Source organism: Microtus pennsylvanicus, chromosome 6 (genome assembly GCF_037038515.1).
Source record: "Microtus pennsylvanicus isolate mMicPen1 chromosome 6, mMicPen1.hap1, whole genome shotgun sequence".
Taxonomy (NCBI): domain Eukaryota; kingdom Metazoa; phylum Chordata; class Mammalia; order Rodentia; family Cricetidae; genus Microtus; species Microtus pennsylvanicus.
The window spans coordinates 45,759,472-45,776,537 of record NC_134584.1 but is presented as its reverse complement, the minus strand read 5'-3'; the positions used below and the strand labels follow the sequence as shown (position 1 = coordinate 45,776,537).

Sequence of the window (17,066 nt, the reverse complement as noted above, 5' to 3'; positions counted from 1 at the left end):
CATGCATGCCTTCTTTTAATTTGTGGGGAATAAAAGGCATATTCAGTTAGTGTTTCTATCAGTGCCCACAAGAGCTGTGCACACTACCCTGGCCGAGGCAAGTGGAAGTTTGTCTAACAGAACCTGGAACTCAGTGGTGCAGCTTTCACGTTAGTCTACTCTACTGTAACTATACTCACATGTTGATTTGCAGCCAACGAAAGTGTGGAAACAGAAGCTAGGTTTTAAGTGGGGTTCCTGGAGATCAAAGGGAGCAAACCCTGACCAAAGCAGAGATTGGCTCTGCTCCCTCTAGACAAAGGTAAAGGCAGGCATTGGATCATGTCTGGGATAGACTGGATGGCCATCATCTTTCCTGAAAGACTTCAGGGACTAACATGATAGAGCTAGGACAGAATGAAACACATGCCATTTCTTATTTTTGGGTTTTTTTTTTTTTTGCTTTTTTTATTTTTTCAAGGCAAGGTTTCTCTATGTAGCCTTGGCTGTCCTGGAACTCACGCTGTAAACCAGGCTGGCCTTGAACTCACAGAGATCTGCCTGCCTCTGCCTCCCGAGTGCTGGGATTAAAGGTATGTACCACCACTGCCCGGCGTACATTATTGTTTCATTAATTTATATATAATAAAAAATTTCTGAGGCAATTTAGGAATGAATTAAGATAGGGCATAGTAAGTCAGGAATTGCCTGAAAAATGGCTGTAATTGATTTCAGGGTTCTTTAAATATTGTCCCTGTTTGTGTTCTGTTTGACCTGTCCATGTATGTGTTGTGTGAGGACTGATGCTTCCCCTTCATTCTCATTATTTTCATCCAGAACACACATTAATGGCTATAAATATTAATTTATAGACACAAATATATTTCTCTTTGTAAATTGCATTTAATTTTTTGTTTTCTGGATTTGATGAGTCATATATTTGATTATATTTTTCACAGCTGTAATTGTGAAAACAGTAATAAGAATAGTATCAGAATAAAATATGTATCATTTTTATATTTCTTTGAAAATCACATAATGTCAACCTAGTGCTTGCATTTGATATAGTCAGCAATTATATTGAATTTGAACTACTGACAGTCTAATTTGGTCCAGCATATCTGTTTTGAATGGTTATAGTATTATTAGTGCCATAAGTCTGACCTTTTTAATCAGGTTAGAGCATGATTGGAAAAAAGGTTGGATTAGCAGTACATTACCAAACTGGTCATAGATCTCAAAAACCTGCCCTAGTAATATATAAGCTTATGCCTCTTTTTGCTGAGTTTTCTTCACTTTTGAGTCAGGTACGTCCCCATTTTCAGCTTACATTGTAAGGATTCAGATATTTTCTTCTTTTAATATGGAAAAACTTAACTATAACAATTATTATAACAAAACACCGATCTTTCTTTCTAGAAGTCCACAATCCATTTTTAGCAACTCTTTATTCCACACATTAAGTCAAATAACAACAATAAAAAATGTAAAAGCCACTCTTTATTGCACATTGACAGTCTTCTAGTTCAATGAATCACCAGATTAATTACATTTGGGACATGCACTGGTCATTTATGTTACTACAAGTCAGATTTGTCATTTCTCAAGTGATCCATTCTGAAACTGGAAAGTGTTAATATGGCTGTCTAACATAGCTATTGGGTGTTAGTCTGATTGCGTGTAATGTCTTGTTTTTATCATAGTTAAAAATGTCGCACCAAAGCTATGAAGTTTGTACAAAAAGGATAGTTAGATTTTTGGTACTAGAAGGAGACAGAAGTAGAGATATTCAGAAATCAAAATGCAATATACCCTGCTTGATTAGTTCCCAGAGAATATGGTTTCTCTTTAATGCACATCATTTGTCTAAGAATACGTAGTGCTCGACTAAACATCTTAGTAATAATGATGCTACCCATCCAGATTATTCATTTCATATTTTTACTATTTTTAAATGGAGGTAAAACCTCAGTTTTTACAATCATAGTAAGTATAAAAATGACATTGTAAAATTAGAAGCCCAAGTCCTAACATAAAATCTATGGCATTAATAGTGCACTGTTCGTAATGGCTGGTAGATCAGCTCTGGAATAAAATTTAGGTTGTTACATGAAAGACATTAATAAATAAATCCATTATCCTCAGAATTTCTATAAACACTAACAATTTTTATAATGCAACATTATAAAAACTAAAAAGCACACTCTCCAAATGTTTAAGCCATTGCTGTTTATATTTATGATTGTTCAATTATAGTAGGGTATGGTGATTCCTAAAACGGAAAGAAAAAGTAGCAAAGGAAGCAGAAAACAACGAATCCAATGACCCAGTTCACTGAATAAATGTAGATGATCACCATATCCATGTCAAACCACCATCCACGGCTGTCGTCCTCGAAGTGTAGGTAGTCCATTCTGTGCGCCCCGTGTGGGAACTGCCTCCGTGTCACTGGAGCTGCATGCCTGTGGAATCCTAGAAGACACAGGGGTGAGATCAGAATCCCGATTCTGAAGGAAGCTGGATTATTAGCACAGTGTCTTGAGCAAAGCTTCTCTTGGCTTCACTGAGTGGTGTTAAGCAAATACGTGTCTAACAGTTGCTTTCTCGATGATGAGCAACTTTGAGGAGTCCCAGTTTGGGGTATAATGGGCAAAGCAGCAGAAAAACTTGGCTTAGTGACTTGGACTACATTAGTGAATACTTTGGGTCTGAGACTTCTCATCCGCATCATCTGACATGACTTGTGAAGATTACTTTCCCCTAAAGTTAAACCCTAGGCACCACAACTGCAACTAGAATTACTCTGTGACCTTGGAACACCACTGACTTTTTGATCTTTCCCTTCACAGTATTAGTCAGTGCAGTTAATTCAGCAAACTTCTACAAGAATATATTCCTATATTTCTTGTTTTAGCCATAAATGAGATAGACAGACACAACCATATTCCTAAAAAGAAAACTGGCTTTATTTTAGTGTTCTTCAAAACATGGGCCTACTTAGGGAATTGGCTGGTGGAGCAAAGCAAATCTGAGAAGCATAATCCCTTGTTAGATTTCTGAGAAATATTGCATCTCATGAAATTCTGGGTATATTTACTAGCTAAGTATCTGAAGCCTGAGTATAACTTGGTCAGCAGAAATGTGCTTTTGTTGGTTGGCCAATGTGATGGCTAACTTCGGTTGGCAACTTGACACATCTGGGAAGAGGGAACTTCAAATGGGAAATCACCTAGATCAACTGGTCTATGGTCATCACTGTGAGGTATTTTTGTAATTAATAATTGATGTAGTAAGGTCCAACCCTGATGTGGGATTCCCATCTGTATGTTGTAATTATGTTTTATTACTATTGGTAAATGAATAAAGATATTTAGGCAAATGGCTTAGCAGAGCAAAGCCAGATGTGAAATCTGTACAGAGACACACACACAGAGAGAGAGAAAGAGTAGGCGGAGGCAAGGGGATACCATGTAGCTGCCTAAGGAGAAATACGCCAGAAAATCTTACTGATAGGCCAAAGCCTGGTAGCAATACACTGATTAATAGAAATGGGTTAATTCAAGTTGTAAGAGCTAGCTAGAAATACGCCTAAGTCATTGGTGCTGTGGAAACTCTTTCAGCAAATAGCCTTTAAGATATCAGCCCACTTGGGCATCATCTTTTGTACTATAAATGCAAGGCCTCTCTCTAGGCTGCTGGGTTCAGTTCCTGTTTCCCACTTGTGCAGAGGCCTGTGATCTGTGAGTCTACCCCTAAACAAAGAACCCTTTATTATACTCAATTCTGAGTTAGTGTAGGACTGCTTTATAGCATCCATTTATAACTGGCCAAGCAGTGTTATAATTAATATAGTTTCAGTGTGGTTATTTGGGTCAGAGCAGACAGGAAAAGGACGAGCAGTCTCTGTTTACAAAATGGTGCCCATATGTTTGGGGCTAACACATGTGGCCAGCCACACACTTTGGGTCTGGATGCTTGTGTGCCTGCTAGGGGTTAGGAGGAAAGTAGCTGAGAGCATGCCTGCCACTCACTCAGCACCGTTGCCTGGGAAAGCGGCTGGAGAGGGTCTGCTAGGCACACAAAGGCAGGAAAGCATCGCCATACACAGAGACATTTCCAGGGCATGGAGCATGCTGCATGGCAGATTTAGCTTTTACTCAAACAAAAAGGATTTATGTGCTGCACGGTGCTTTCCAGAGTTGAGGTGGTGAGCACAGCTCCCACCAAGCAGTCCCAGAGCTGGGGGTAAACATACCTTTGCCATATTGAAAGGCCAAGAGAGGTGGAGCCAGCATCTAGGGCTGTTGCAACCATGCTGCTTACCATTTTAAAATGCTCCTTGTCAGAAAAGGATTTCAGATATACAATAGGACAGATTCAGACATAAAAGACCTCTACATGAGACACAGTGTGTTTAAAAATGTATGTAGGCTAGGGAGAAAGAGGGAAAAGAGTATGGACAGTTATAAAAAGAAGTAAAGTCTTTAAAGAGACATAAAAGTAATATAAAAGAGTACAAAAGTCGTAGATTAAAGAAGAAAAATAAGCCACATAAAGATGGAATATACACAGAGAGTCTGAATTATGCATATTATTGTGTTTTCTTTGAATTTTTTTTTACTGCAGAGAGACATCTGATTCTGGGGGCTGTTAAGCTAAACCAAGATAAAAATATCTTGACTTCAAAATTTGAGTCTAGGGACATGTTACTTTGGAAAAGAGGTTCTGCCTTTGTTTCTACAGAGGACTGGAACCTGTGGGTTCCTTCCATGCTAATGTGGTTTAATGGAACAAGACCCCCCCGCCCCGGAAGGTCTCTATGAACTTCAAAAATATTTTGCCCAACAAATAGCAAGAAATAGTTTGGGAAAAAAATGTCCAAATTCCCCAAATGATTGTTTATAATGCTTGTTTCATTTATTATAGGTGATTAATTGTCGCAGTCAGTTTCTTAAAAAAAGGGAGATATGATATAAACATGAATACTTTGCATTGGTATGGACTTTGGTCTATTAACACATATTTAAGGTTGATTTGCTAAACTGTGTATATGTATTTCTGCTCTTGTTTAAGGTACTGTGTTTGTGGAGCTCATTCAAATATGTGTAATTAAGAAATACAGATTAATAGATCGTTATCGATAACGCTCAGACTTGTAGTCATGTTAGTTAGGTGTTCTAGATATAGAGATATATTTCAGTTAGATAAATAATTTTCAATACTTCAAAGACCTATGTAATATGGCATTTAAAATGTTTTAAGAACTTAGACTTGACAATGAGAAATGTCTGCTTCTGGCAGCACCAATTATTTCAGAAAGGTTGATAGGCATTAAAGAAACTCATGGAATTTGCCTTCAATGTGACAAGGCTAGCCATTTGTACAGGAAACTCCTCTTGTCTGGGCTGCTTTATGGTATGCTGTATGAATTAGACATACATGACCCACAGAAAAGTGACTGCTGAACTTTCCAAAAGATGGGATGGTCCTTCAGGGTTCCTACTTCACATAAGAAACTGCCAGACATTCTGAAGGATACAGAAGAAAATGACTGACAAACTGCCAAGATAGCATAGACAGCCTTTCAAATGTCCTGCTTCATGGAAAAGTCTGCTGGATACTATGGGCCTGTCCGCTGAGATGGATCCCCCAATGTTACAGAAGAACTTTGGGTGAATGTCCAGGCAGTGAGATGTCTCTGTCAATTCTAGAGTTTTGGAAGTTGTTTACAATACATTTCCTGTTTTCTTATGTAAATAGTACATCCTTCTGGTGTCATTGAAGACTTGGACACAGATAGTTATAGTTTTCCTTAGTTATGATATGATGAATTAGATATAAAACATTAGACTCACAAAGATAGCATAAATGGTATTTTCCTTAATTTGCAAAATGTAAATGAACTAAATATTGTAACTATAATTCTTGCTTGATAACTAGTTTGTATATATAATTTTATTATGTTAAAGTGAAAACTTTCCTTTTTATTTTGATAGAAAAGGGGAGATGATGTGGGATTCCCCTCTGTATGCTGCGAATATGCTTTATTACCATTAGTTAATGAATAAAGATATTTTGGCCAATGTCTTAACAGGGCAAGACCAGGCAGGAAATCCAAATAGAGATTTATAGAGTAGGTGGAGTCAAGGAGACACCATGTAGCTGATGAAGGAGAAAGACGCCAGAAAATCTTTTTTTTAAATTATTTATTTATTAAAGATTTCTGTCTCTTCCCCGTCACCACCTCCCATTTCCCTCCCCCTCCCCCAGTAAAATTCCCCTCCCTCATCAGCCCAAAGAGCAATCAGGGTTCCCTGCCCTGTGGGAAGTCCAAGGACCACCCACATCCATCCAGGTCTAGTAAGGTGAGCATCCAAACTGCCTAGGCTCCCACAAAGCCAGTACATGCAGTAGGATCAAAAACCCATTGCCATTGTTCTTGAGTTCTCAGTAGTCCTCATTGTCCGCTCTGTTCAGCGAGTCCGGTTTTATCCCAGAAAATCTTACTGATAGGCCACAGCCTCGTGGTGGTACACAGATTAATAGAAATAGGTTAATTCAAGATGTAAGAGCTAACTAGAAACACACCTAAGTCATTGGCCAAACAGTGTTGCAATTAATATAGTTCTGTGTGATTATTCAGGTCAGGGAAACTGGGAAACAGTCTTTTACACAACCCGTTGTGGGTGGGGTCACTTCTGTGCAGGAGCCTCTAAGCTGTGTAAGAAGGGTGGCTGAGTAAGCCTAGGGAAAAAGATAGTAAGTAGCATCCGTCCATGGTCTCTGCTTCAGTTCCAGCCTTCAGGTTTCTGATCCGTGTCCCTGTCTTGTCTTCCCTCAGTGATGCACTGTAACTGTAAGCCATACAAGTTTTCTTCCCCAGGTCGCTTTTACAGTGTTTGCCACAGCAACAGAGAACCAAACTCAAAGAGCCAATATGTAATATCTAGGCTTTATAAAAAACATCTTAAAAGATCTACAGTCTCACTATTAACTTTATTTTTGGTTATTTTTTGCTGATTATTGTGTGAGGGCAGGAAAATATACTATTTATTTGAACAGAAAACATTTTCTGGCACTTGCTAGTAGTGACTGGTGATAAGGGTCAGATGAGGCCCCAGCCTGGAGCAAATTCTGCTTCATCATCTGTAGCAACTGAGTGATGTGAAGTGGCCTGCTCCAGATTTGGCTGCTAATTCAGACAGCAAGGGTGAGTTCACCTGGCTCTTGGCATGGCTATTTAAATCCGGCCTCTTCAATCAGGAACGGTCCTGGCTTGCTGTTTGTGCTGGTATATATTTATTTGTATTATGTAGGCTGAAAACACAAAGGACGAATTAAAGGGAAAAATAGGGTATGTTTTAGAATAAAATGCAGAGTGACGTCTCAGGTAGGGTTTGGATAATTTCTAACTGTCTTTATCCAATCTCCTATTATTTCATTTGATATTTTAATTATTAACTTTTGTAAATTATAAGGAGCTAAGTTAAGATAATCTGTCAGGTTTTTGTTTGTATCGTTAGTATTTAAGTAGGTTTTTTTTTTAAAAAAAATAGGACTCTGCTTAAGTCCCTTTGTTTAGTTTATATAATATGACTTAGCATGATGTGACATGATTAGCTGATATGATTAACTGGACATTTGTCACCTTTAGTATACAGCAACTTGTGGAAAAGGGACAAAGCAATGAAGTCAGCCTTTCTGGGTTGTCAAACTTCTAGTTTTTCCTTACCTAATGTAATTTAAAAAAAAGTGGTATGCAAGAAAAAGACACCTTGTGGCACAACTCATGTGGAGGGGTTTTTATTAGGGAAAAGAAAGGGAATAGAAAAAGGGGGAGGGGAGGAAGGGAGAGGGGAGACCAGCCTCTGGGGTCAGAAACTGCAGAAGACAGAGGAAGAGGGGGAGAGAGAGAAAGAGACACAGAGAGAGAGAGAGAGAGAGAGAGAGAGAGAGAGAGAGAGAGAGAGAGAGGGAGGGAGGGAGGGAGGGAGGGAGGGAGGGAGGGAGGGAGGGAGGGAGGGAGGGATAGAGAGAGAGAGAGAGAGAGAGATATGGGAGGTGGGCAGGGCCCTTTTAAAAGGGAAAGTAGTGAATGTGTACAGGAGGTGCTATTAGTGCTATTAGTGGCTACAGCTGTCAGAACCCTAAGGGCAGGCCAGTACAGGCCTGAATACTAACACCTCACATCACGAACCATGTGTAGGTACTGGTGTAAGGCCTCATTAAATATTACTAACATATTTGTTTTTCTCTCCCAGCACCTGCCAGCTGCTGACAGAGGGAGAATCAGCGTTCGTTAAGTGTGGTGATTTAGTTGTTCCGTCATGCTCCAGGAGGAGGCCCCATCCCCAGAATAATTTGAGCAAATGAATTAGACTTGATAGGTCTCAAAAGAAACCCAAGCCAAGTAGCTGGGTGATTAGGGATGTGGGGGTGGCTATCTGCGGAGCTGCGGTGACTACAATCAAACTACATCGTATAAAGCTCTCACAGAATTTTTAAAACTTTTTTAAAAAAATGTTCTTTATGTCTTTTATTACATCACACGTCCCGATCTAATCCATCTTCCAGCCCCTTGCACCTACCCTTTATCCCTGCAACCCTGCCCCTCAAAATAAAACAAAGTAAAATTTAAGATAAAAAAGGGGAAAAAAACCAGGAAGGGACCATCTCGTCAGGGAAGCTGCAATGTGTCACAGTGAGAAACTCCTTTATCCATACAAATCTACAATCAGGTGTTCATCGCAAAGCATCATGGGTTTGGTTCAAGACTCCGGCCTCTGTTACACTATTGATACCAGGCCCTCATTGGGACTCTTCCTGGACATCCCACTGCCACCCTGTGTCATGAAGATCCAGTAGCCCTGGGCCTGGGTAGTTGCGGGGTTGGTCAGCCCACCAGCTCTCCCCTGTCTTTACCACCAGGGTTCTCCAGCACTGCCCTGGCTAGTTCACCCTTTGCGGTGATGGGCAAGGGGTAGGTTCAGGGTTGGCTTTCCCACACCTACACCTTCAGGGCCAGATCTACTGTGTTGCACAGTTGCAGTATAGGGGCCACTCTCCCAAGTGCTAGAGCTGATGAGGGGCAGGGCAGAGATCTCTCCCCTACCCATGCTGCCACATGACAGATAATAGGGATAGCTCTCCCACCTGCCTCAGGGAATGATGGGTGGGTGTGGGGAGCAATCTCTCCCCTGCCCATGCCTTCATATGGCAGATGAGGGATGGGCCAGGTCTCCCATGCTCACATTCTTGGGGTGGGCTCACCTGTGCCCTTCTCAACAGGGTCAGCTCTGCTGTGCTGCCCAGACAAAGCGCAGGGCTTCCTTTCCCAAGTGTTGAGCCTGGTAATGGGGTCAGTTCCCTTGCCAGCAGGAGATGGTAGAGGAAGAGGGGAGGGCATCTTTCCCTCACCCCTACCACCACACTACAGTCAGGAGAGGCAGTAGCCCCTCTCATGCCCTCAGGGTTGGCTTACCCACTTCCCTGTCTACTGGGTCAACTCTAGTGTGCATCTCATGTGAGGTACAGGGCCTGTTCTCCTGAGTGCTGCAGCTGGTGAGGGGTTAGATAGGTCCCCCACCTGCTGCAGGTGTCAAGGGATGTGGGGGAGGGCATCTTTCTGTCACCCCTGCTACCCCATGAGAGACAAGAGAGACACTCCCATTCTCACACCCCCAGCGCCAGCTCGCCCATGCCCCTGTAAATAGAATCACATCTGGTGTGCTGCCCAGGTGAGGTGTAGGGCTCTCTCTCTTGAGTGCTTCAGCCAGTGAGGGGCAGGCCCAGTTCTCCCTAGTGTTGCGACCAGTGAGGGGTGGGGCTAACTCTATATACAGTCTTATCCTTTCAGCCTTTGGTGGTATTAAGAACATCAGACATCAACACAGACCATGGCTGCATCAGAACCACAAACCAATTGTGGGCCCCCGGCCGCAACGCTGGTCCAGACATCATGATGTCACCGAGTGGCAGTCAAGCCACCCACCTCAGCCCACTCCTCACCACTTTCACTTCTTCAGAGACGCCTCCGTCCACAGGAAATGAACCATTCTCTCTCTCTCTCTCTCTCTCTCTCGCTCTCTCTCTCTCTCTCTCTCTCTCTCTCTCTCTCTATTACATACATTTTCTCCCCCTCCCCACTATAACTGTGCTCAATCTGCCCATATTTTCTCCTTGAAGCCCAGGTCAGCCTGCACATGCGTCTCTGCCCTGCTCAGTCTGTCATGGCACTGAGCAGGAACATGCTTGGTCATAAAATATTATTTTTTAAATGCATTTTTCTTTTATTTAGATAAGCACAGATGTGTTATCTCTCTCCATTCAGAGGAGCTGCACTACTGTGCACTCAGCCTGGGGGCCTGCGCTGTGTGAAAGCATCAGATATGAGGATGCCAATCTCTGCAGCTTTCTGCTTTCAAGACTGACGTCACTACAGTTGTAGAGTAAGAGGAAGTGGGGGACATTTTTTCTCCCACATAAATATTATCGAAATGCATCAAGAGAAATAATCTCAAAGCAGTTTACACACCTTTCAACAGCTTCTTCACCCATGCGGGCCAGAGATGAGGTAACACTGCTATTAGAAAATTACTGTTAGCATTTAAAACATGGTTTTCCCTGGTCCAGAAGAACAATGTATAGGCTGAGATTATTCACATTCCAAGCAGATGAGCCAAAAATAAAGCACATCGGCATAGTATTAACATGTATTGCACTAGGGATGCTCACGTAAGAAAACAGAGGCGATGCAGAACAAGGAATGATGCGTTGTGAGGAGTGCTCCGTGTGCTGGGCGCCCAGAGAGCCGCAATTTACAACGTATTCTACCTTATTCGTGTCACCAGAGAGTTGCGTACCTATATCCTGTATCGGTGAACGACAACAAAGAGAGGCAGTGAGGGAGACACAATCCATGACACCACATTGAATGGGACACGATCTCATGTGTGAAGTAGATAATGATTACTGGCTGGATAATTGCATTTTCTCTGAATGTTTTTTAGCAAGTAGGAATTCACAGCGAGCTCTGGGATTTCTAATGACGTCAACTGCATGGGATAACGGCAGTTTCTAAATCAAAGTTGGCCTAAAAGCCACTTCACAGATAGATATTTGGTAGGAATAAGTGAACTGTGACATTGTATTAGAAAACACCAGAGTGCAAACTTCAGTGTTTGATGTAGGCTCCACTGGAAAATGATGGCCATACACGTGCAAAGTCCCTGTCTAGCACGAAGATGAGATGAACGAACACATATAAAGCATCAGGCTGGCCCACAGGGAACATCTAGTAAAAGTTAGAGTCACACGGTTTTATTAGAGGAGAAACCTTTATTACCGTTCATATGTCAATTTTTCTGAATTAATCAGCAAGCTCACTATTGTTAGCTAAAATGGCTTCTATTTTCCTTCGGAGTCATTGATTTTTTTGAAGTCAGTTGCTGACCTTAAATAGATTGTCAGAACATCACATGGTAAAACTAATTTATTCCATCTTATGGAGAATATAACTATAATTTAGCAAAGATCTAAAGATGTTTTGACATGGTGCCTGCCATAAAGAAATTCAGTCTAGAACACTGTCAATTTCTTAAAAATTATCATCCTCATAGGAGATAGGTTTGATTTATTTCATTTAATCAGTAAATTAATTTATATTTAACTTAACCTTGGTTTCTTTGTAGCAAGATGAATTAAACGGTATGGCTCAAGACTTCATCTGATAGGTTTTGGCCTCTGAGGGCCACTAAACCACTGTCAATAGCCACGAGTCTTTTCTGCTTCCCAGGAGCCATGCTTTGCGCCATAGAACTGCATCATCTGGGAGTCCATGCATCTGAAAGCATGATGAAGATAACACTCGTACTTTAATATCTGCAACCCTGTTGTTCTGGACATAGATTCTGAACCTGGAGTTCACGTTTACAAACCACACAGACTACTGTGAGACACAAGGATGGGTTACTTGGTTCTGATGCACGGTTTAGACCAGGATCCGATAGGTTTAGTGTACTTCAACCATGCTGTATTAAATGTAGACACAATGGGGACATGCACTCCAGGTATTCTGGAGGCCTTTAGCCATCTATTCTAGCAGGGAAGGGTGAGAAATTGTATTATGAAGATTGTACTCATCAAGGAACCTTAAAATCTGTATTTTACACCAATATTCTGCATACTCTATCAACTCAATCACTTCTCTCTGCCTATTAGGATGGCTATATAATTGCCCCCCCCCACCCCGCTTAGTCTGCTAATCAGATAGACTCAACTAGATTCCTTGATTTTTCTAATGTGGGACAATTTTGAAAGCATTTAAAGTTGGTGTATACTGTACATAGGTTTCATTGTGGTATCTTCATACACGGTTCTTATCACTCTTCCTACTTCACTCTATGCTCTGAGTCCCCTTCCTCCCGCCAACAGCCCTCTCTGTTTCATGTTACACATATTCTCTTACCTTCTTTTTCACTTCTCTTAGTTAAGACTTCTTTTTCATGTTTATAGTATTTTTGCATGGATACGTGTGTGAGTGCATGTTTGCGTGTGCGCACATGTGGAGATGGGTATGTGAGTGACAGTGGAAGACTGAGGTCCCTGTTGAGTATCTTCCCTGAATGCTCTCCACTTCATTCACTGAGTCCAGGTCTCTCCTGAGCAGAGCAGGATGCTGAAGGAAGACAGCTGTTCTGCATGCATCTGGGATCCCATCTCCTCCCTCAAGCCCTGTGTATACAGTTGGGTGCTGACAATCAGAACTCTGATGCTTCTACTCATTTGGCAAGGGCTTTATCCACTAAGGCACCTCCCCTGCCTTAAGACCTCCTCTCATGATCCCCTTTTTTTTCATTACAAAGATCGCCCATCTATAAAAATTAAAACACAAGCTAATTGTACGAAAGGAAACATGGTATTCTGTCTTTCTGCACCTGGCTTATTTTATCATAATAATCTTTAGCTCCTAATTTTGAATAACTTTTAAAAACCTGCCAAGGCAATATGTTGAAGGGAGCTGCGGGCTTTGTTCCTGCCACCCAGCTCCTGGCCACCTGGCTAGCTTATGCCCCAAAATAATTACACGGAAACTGTATTCTTTTAAACACTGTTTGGCCCATTAGTTCTAGCCTCTTAACGGCTAATTCTCACATCTTGCCTAACCCATATTTAGTAATTTGTGTAGCACCAGTCTTACTGGGAAAGATTCAGCATGTCTGACCTGGCAGCTTGCTTCATCGCATCTGCCCTGGAGAGGAGAGGCATGGCAACTGATGATGTTCCTTCTACTAGTGACTTTAATGCAGATAACTTCCTGTGTTGGTCTGGGACATCATGCTTACTTCTCTTCTTCTGTCTGAGACTCTGGAAAATTTTAATATCAATTGACTTAACGTTCACGTTTTCTAGTCTCAAGTCATATTTGTTATAACGTTATTCTATACATACAATTCAAATGAACTGAACTAAAATTCTCACAGCTGGGCTATATTTTGGATCCTTCACAGGTATTCTGGTCTCATTCTCAGTTTGTGGTTTATTTCTACTTCTCTGCAGGTGGAAGCCAGGCACCACTATGACACTTGACTTCCACAATTACTGCAAATGTGTGCTTCTAGGTGGACGTTTTCATCAGTGTAAGATGCTGCGGGGTCTTTTCTTGCACCCTGCAGCCAGTCAGTAATGTGCCAGGTGGATGCAGCTCTACTGGGTCCCATTGAAAAGGCCGATGTGGAGCGGCAGGCTTTCAGTCCGGGGAAAGGCATTTTGGAGTTAATATGAATTCTAATGAAAAACAATGACCTAACCTATAAAATTATTCAAGGGACAGGTGAATAAAAATGGAAGTCAAATCTGATTGCTTTTACTTTATGACACAAACAACCTCTTAAATTAATTGCAGTGAAATCAAGGAGCAAGAAAGATGCTTAAAAATGTTCCCAAGATGCTACTAGGTTGAGAAGGAGTATTAAAACTATTAGAGTTCCAGAAGTCAAAGTGACTGCTTCTTCTAAAACTCTTATCTTGTAAAAAGAGTTTACCTCTGAATGATGACTCTCATATCTTATATAACAAGGTTGTGACCTTTCCTCCTAGAAAATATGGTTCAATTTTATCTTTCCCATGAAGGATTGTAGAAAGTTCCACAACTGAAAGCTCCCTTTGAGGCATTTCTGCAGGCTCAGCAGCCTGCAGTATGTTCTCAGTGACTCTCTATACAATGCATTTGCTGTGTGATGTGGGGGGTGGGGTTGCCAATGAGCACAGATCTCATAGAAAAGGGAAGCAGTTAGCATAGCACTGAAGCATGTCCCAGATCACGTCTTTCAAATGTATTTTCAACAGAGATGGAATCTTTCCACGAATAAACTGAAAAGACATTCTGTAGTTCTCACGAACAAACACTCTCCGCAGAGCTCTGATCCGAGACTAGCATTCAGGAGACATGCCCTCCTTTTCACGGAACGGGCCACGCACGAGGATAAAGCACTGGGGTTCACTGTTTTGCATTCTCCATATTATGTAAGACTTTTCATGTGTGGAAAGTTGACTGATAGAAGTAGGTCTGAGTGGAGGTGGAGTGTGATATTTATAGTCACAAACAGGTATAGACTTGCCTGGCTAATATATTTGAAAAGTTAGTGCAAATGGGTTTGAAATGCCATCTCATTTTCAGCATCTTTAGGCTCCCAGAGTTAAATGTATTAACCCTGCAAAAGTTGGCATTTTATACTGAAGAAGCTAAATGTGATTTCTTTCCACTCTAGAACAGCTAAAATATGTTTGACACTATCACTTACCAGGTTGAATTATTCATTAAATGTTTTGGGTCTATAACCAAGTAGGAAGTACTATCCTAAAATTAAAAAAAAGAATTCACACTTGCCATTAACCATTTTTTTTTGTGGATACAATTTTACAAATTTGTATTTATCTATCTATCTATCTATCTATCTATCTATCTATCTATCTATCTATCTATCTATCTATCTATCTATCTATTAAAGATTTCTGTCTCCTCCCCGCCACTGCCTCCCATTTCCCTCCCCCTCCCCCAATCAACTCCCCCTCTCTCATCAGCCCGAAGAGCAGTCAGGGTTCCCTGCCCTGTGGGGAGTCCAAGGACCTCCCACCTCCTTCTAGGTCTAGTAAGGTGAACATCCAAACAGCCTAGGCTCCCACAAAGCCAGTATGTGCAATAGGATCAAAACCCAGTGCCATTGAGGTAAGCCAGACCCAAAAAGAGGAACATGGGATGTACTCAGCCATTAACCATTTTTAACAGAAGAATTTAGTCAATGATATTAATTAGATGTACAGGGTTGTGTAACCATTACCACAGTATTACACCCTCACATAACCCTCAAACCAAAACATAGTCAGTAAGCAGTAGCTCCAGTTCCCCCTTTCCCAGTGTGGTAATCTCTAAGCCTCTTTCTGAGACTATGAACGTACCTATTTTAGGTATATCGGTGGGATCATAAGATATTTGTGCCTTGATTGTCTTGGTGTGTCCATACTGTGGTGTGTGCTGTCATGGATGTTTTTTTCATTTTATCTGTTCTATGTGCATGGTGCCACATTTTGTTTATCTATTAAAGTGCAGGCGGATACTGGGTTTGTTCCTACCATTTGGCTATTGGGGATAACGGAATAATGAACACTGGCACACGGCTATCTTGGTTCAGTTCTTTTAGTTACCAGTAGAACTCTAGAGTCATGGTAATCCTATATTTAGCCTTTTGAGGATCCTCCAATTTTTTCATGGCGGGTTGCATCATTTTATATTTTGCTAGCAAGTTACAAGAATTTTAATTCTTCCTTGCTAGGATTTGCTATTCTGTTATTATTGATGCTACCATCCTAGCGTGCCCAAATCATCTTGTAATGTTAAATTCCATAATAATAAATTATGTTGAGTAGCTTTAAAATATATCTTAGCCACTTGCAAAGCTCTGTTTGGAGAAATGTCTATTCAAATCTTTGACCCATTTCAAAAGCTGACTTTCTTACCTTCTTGTTACTGAGTTCTAAGTTTCTTTGTACGTTATGGATATTAACTGCTTGGGAGGTATGTAACATGTTCTCTCATATTGTCTTTATTATTTTCTTGATAAACACGCTTTGCACAGAATTTTAATTATGACAAAGTTCAATTTACTTATTTTATTTTTTTGCTGTGTTGTTTGTATATATCTAAAGAACCTACTGAACTTAAAGACTTAGCCTTATGTCTATTTGTAGAATTTTATGATGCCTACATCTTGTACTTGAGCCATTGCTTCATATAAAGCTAAATTTTATTATGCTGAATAATGTATTTTTAACAGGCTCAGTAACTGCTCACACTTATAGGTGGTAATTCAAACACAAGGCATAGTTGACATTTTACTGTGATGATGTAGGTGTTGCACTCCTTTGCCTTATTTGCTGAAAAAGTTATTCTTCATTAAATGAACTTACTCAGCATCCAGTCAAAACTAACTGTCCATAGATATCTGGTGTGATTTTGAATGCTCTAATTCATCGGTGAATTTATTTTTACCATACTAGACTGTTTCAATTACTATTTCTCTACAATAAGTTTGTAAATTGTTAGCATTGTATTTATTTACTTGAAGTTTCTTATTTGGTGTGTGTGTGTGTGTGTGTGTGTGTGTGTTTGCACACACGAGCCCTAGCACTCCTGTGGAGGTCAGAAGACAACTTCTCTCCTTCCACCATCTGCGTCCAGGGAATTGAACTCTGAATGAGGTCATCAGGCTTGGCACCATGCACCTTTGTCCCTGAACCATCTCACCAGCTTAAGAGTTTTTACCCCTTAATTTATTCATGATTCAAATGAAAATTTGGTAAAGAATTTGTGAATTTTTCTTTCAGTTCTAAGAAAGGAGCTGTTACTATTCTGATATACATCACATTGGAACTGTAACTAGCTTTAGATAGTATTTATATTTTACCACCGTTAAAAAGTTTAACTGATTTACATGAGTTTTTTCATTGATTTGTATTTTTTAATGTCAACCATCTTGTAATTTTCAGGCATTTTATTATTTTATTGGAAATAGTATTCAAACTACTTTAGA

The 17,066-nt window shown here is 40.6% G+C and overlaps 1 protein-coding gene across 4 annotated transcripts in view; it reads right to left on the bottom strand.

Moving 5' to 3' along the window:
• Positions 1-1,459: 1,459 nt before the first annotated feature.
• The window catches only part of Rnf180 (ring finger protein 180), a 150,672-nt gene continuing 135,065 nt past the window's right edge, over positions 1,460-17,066 (bottom strand). For all 4 annotated transcript variants that reach the window (XM_075976127.1, XM_075976125.1, XM_075976123.1 and 1 more), the window contains exon 8: positions 1,460-2,451. In XM_075976127.1, the coding sequence (XP_075832242.1) occupies positions 2,252-2,451 (200 nt within the window). In that variant the 3' untranslated portion in view covers positions 1,460-2,251. The remainder of the gene's footprint in view (positions 2,452-17,066) is intronic.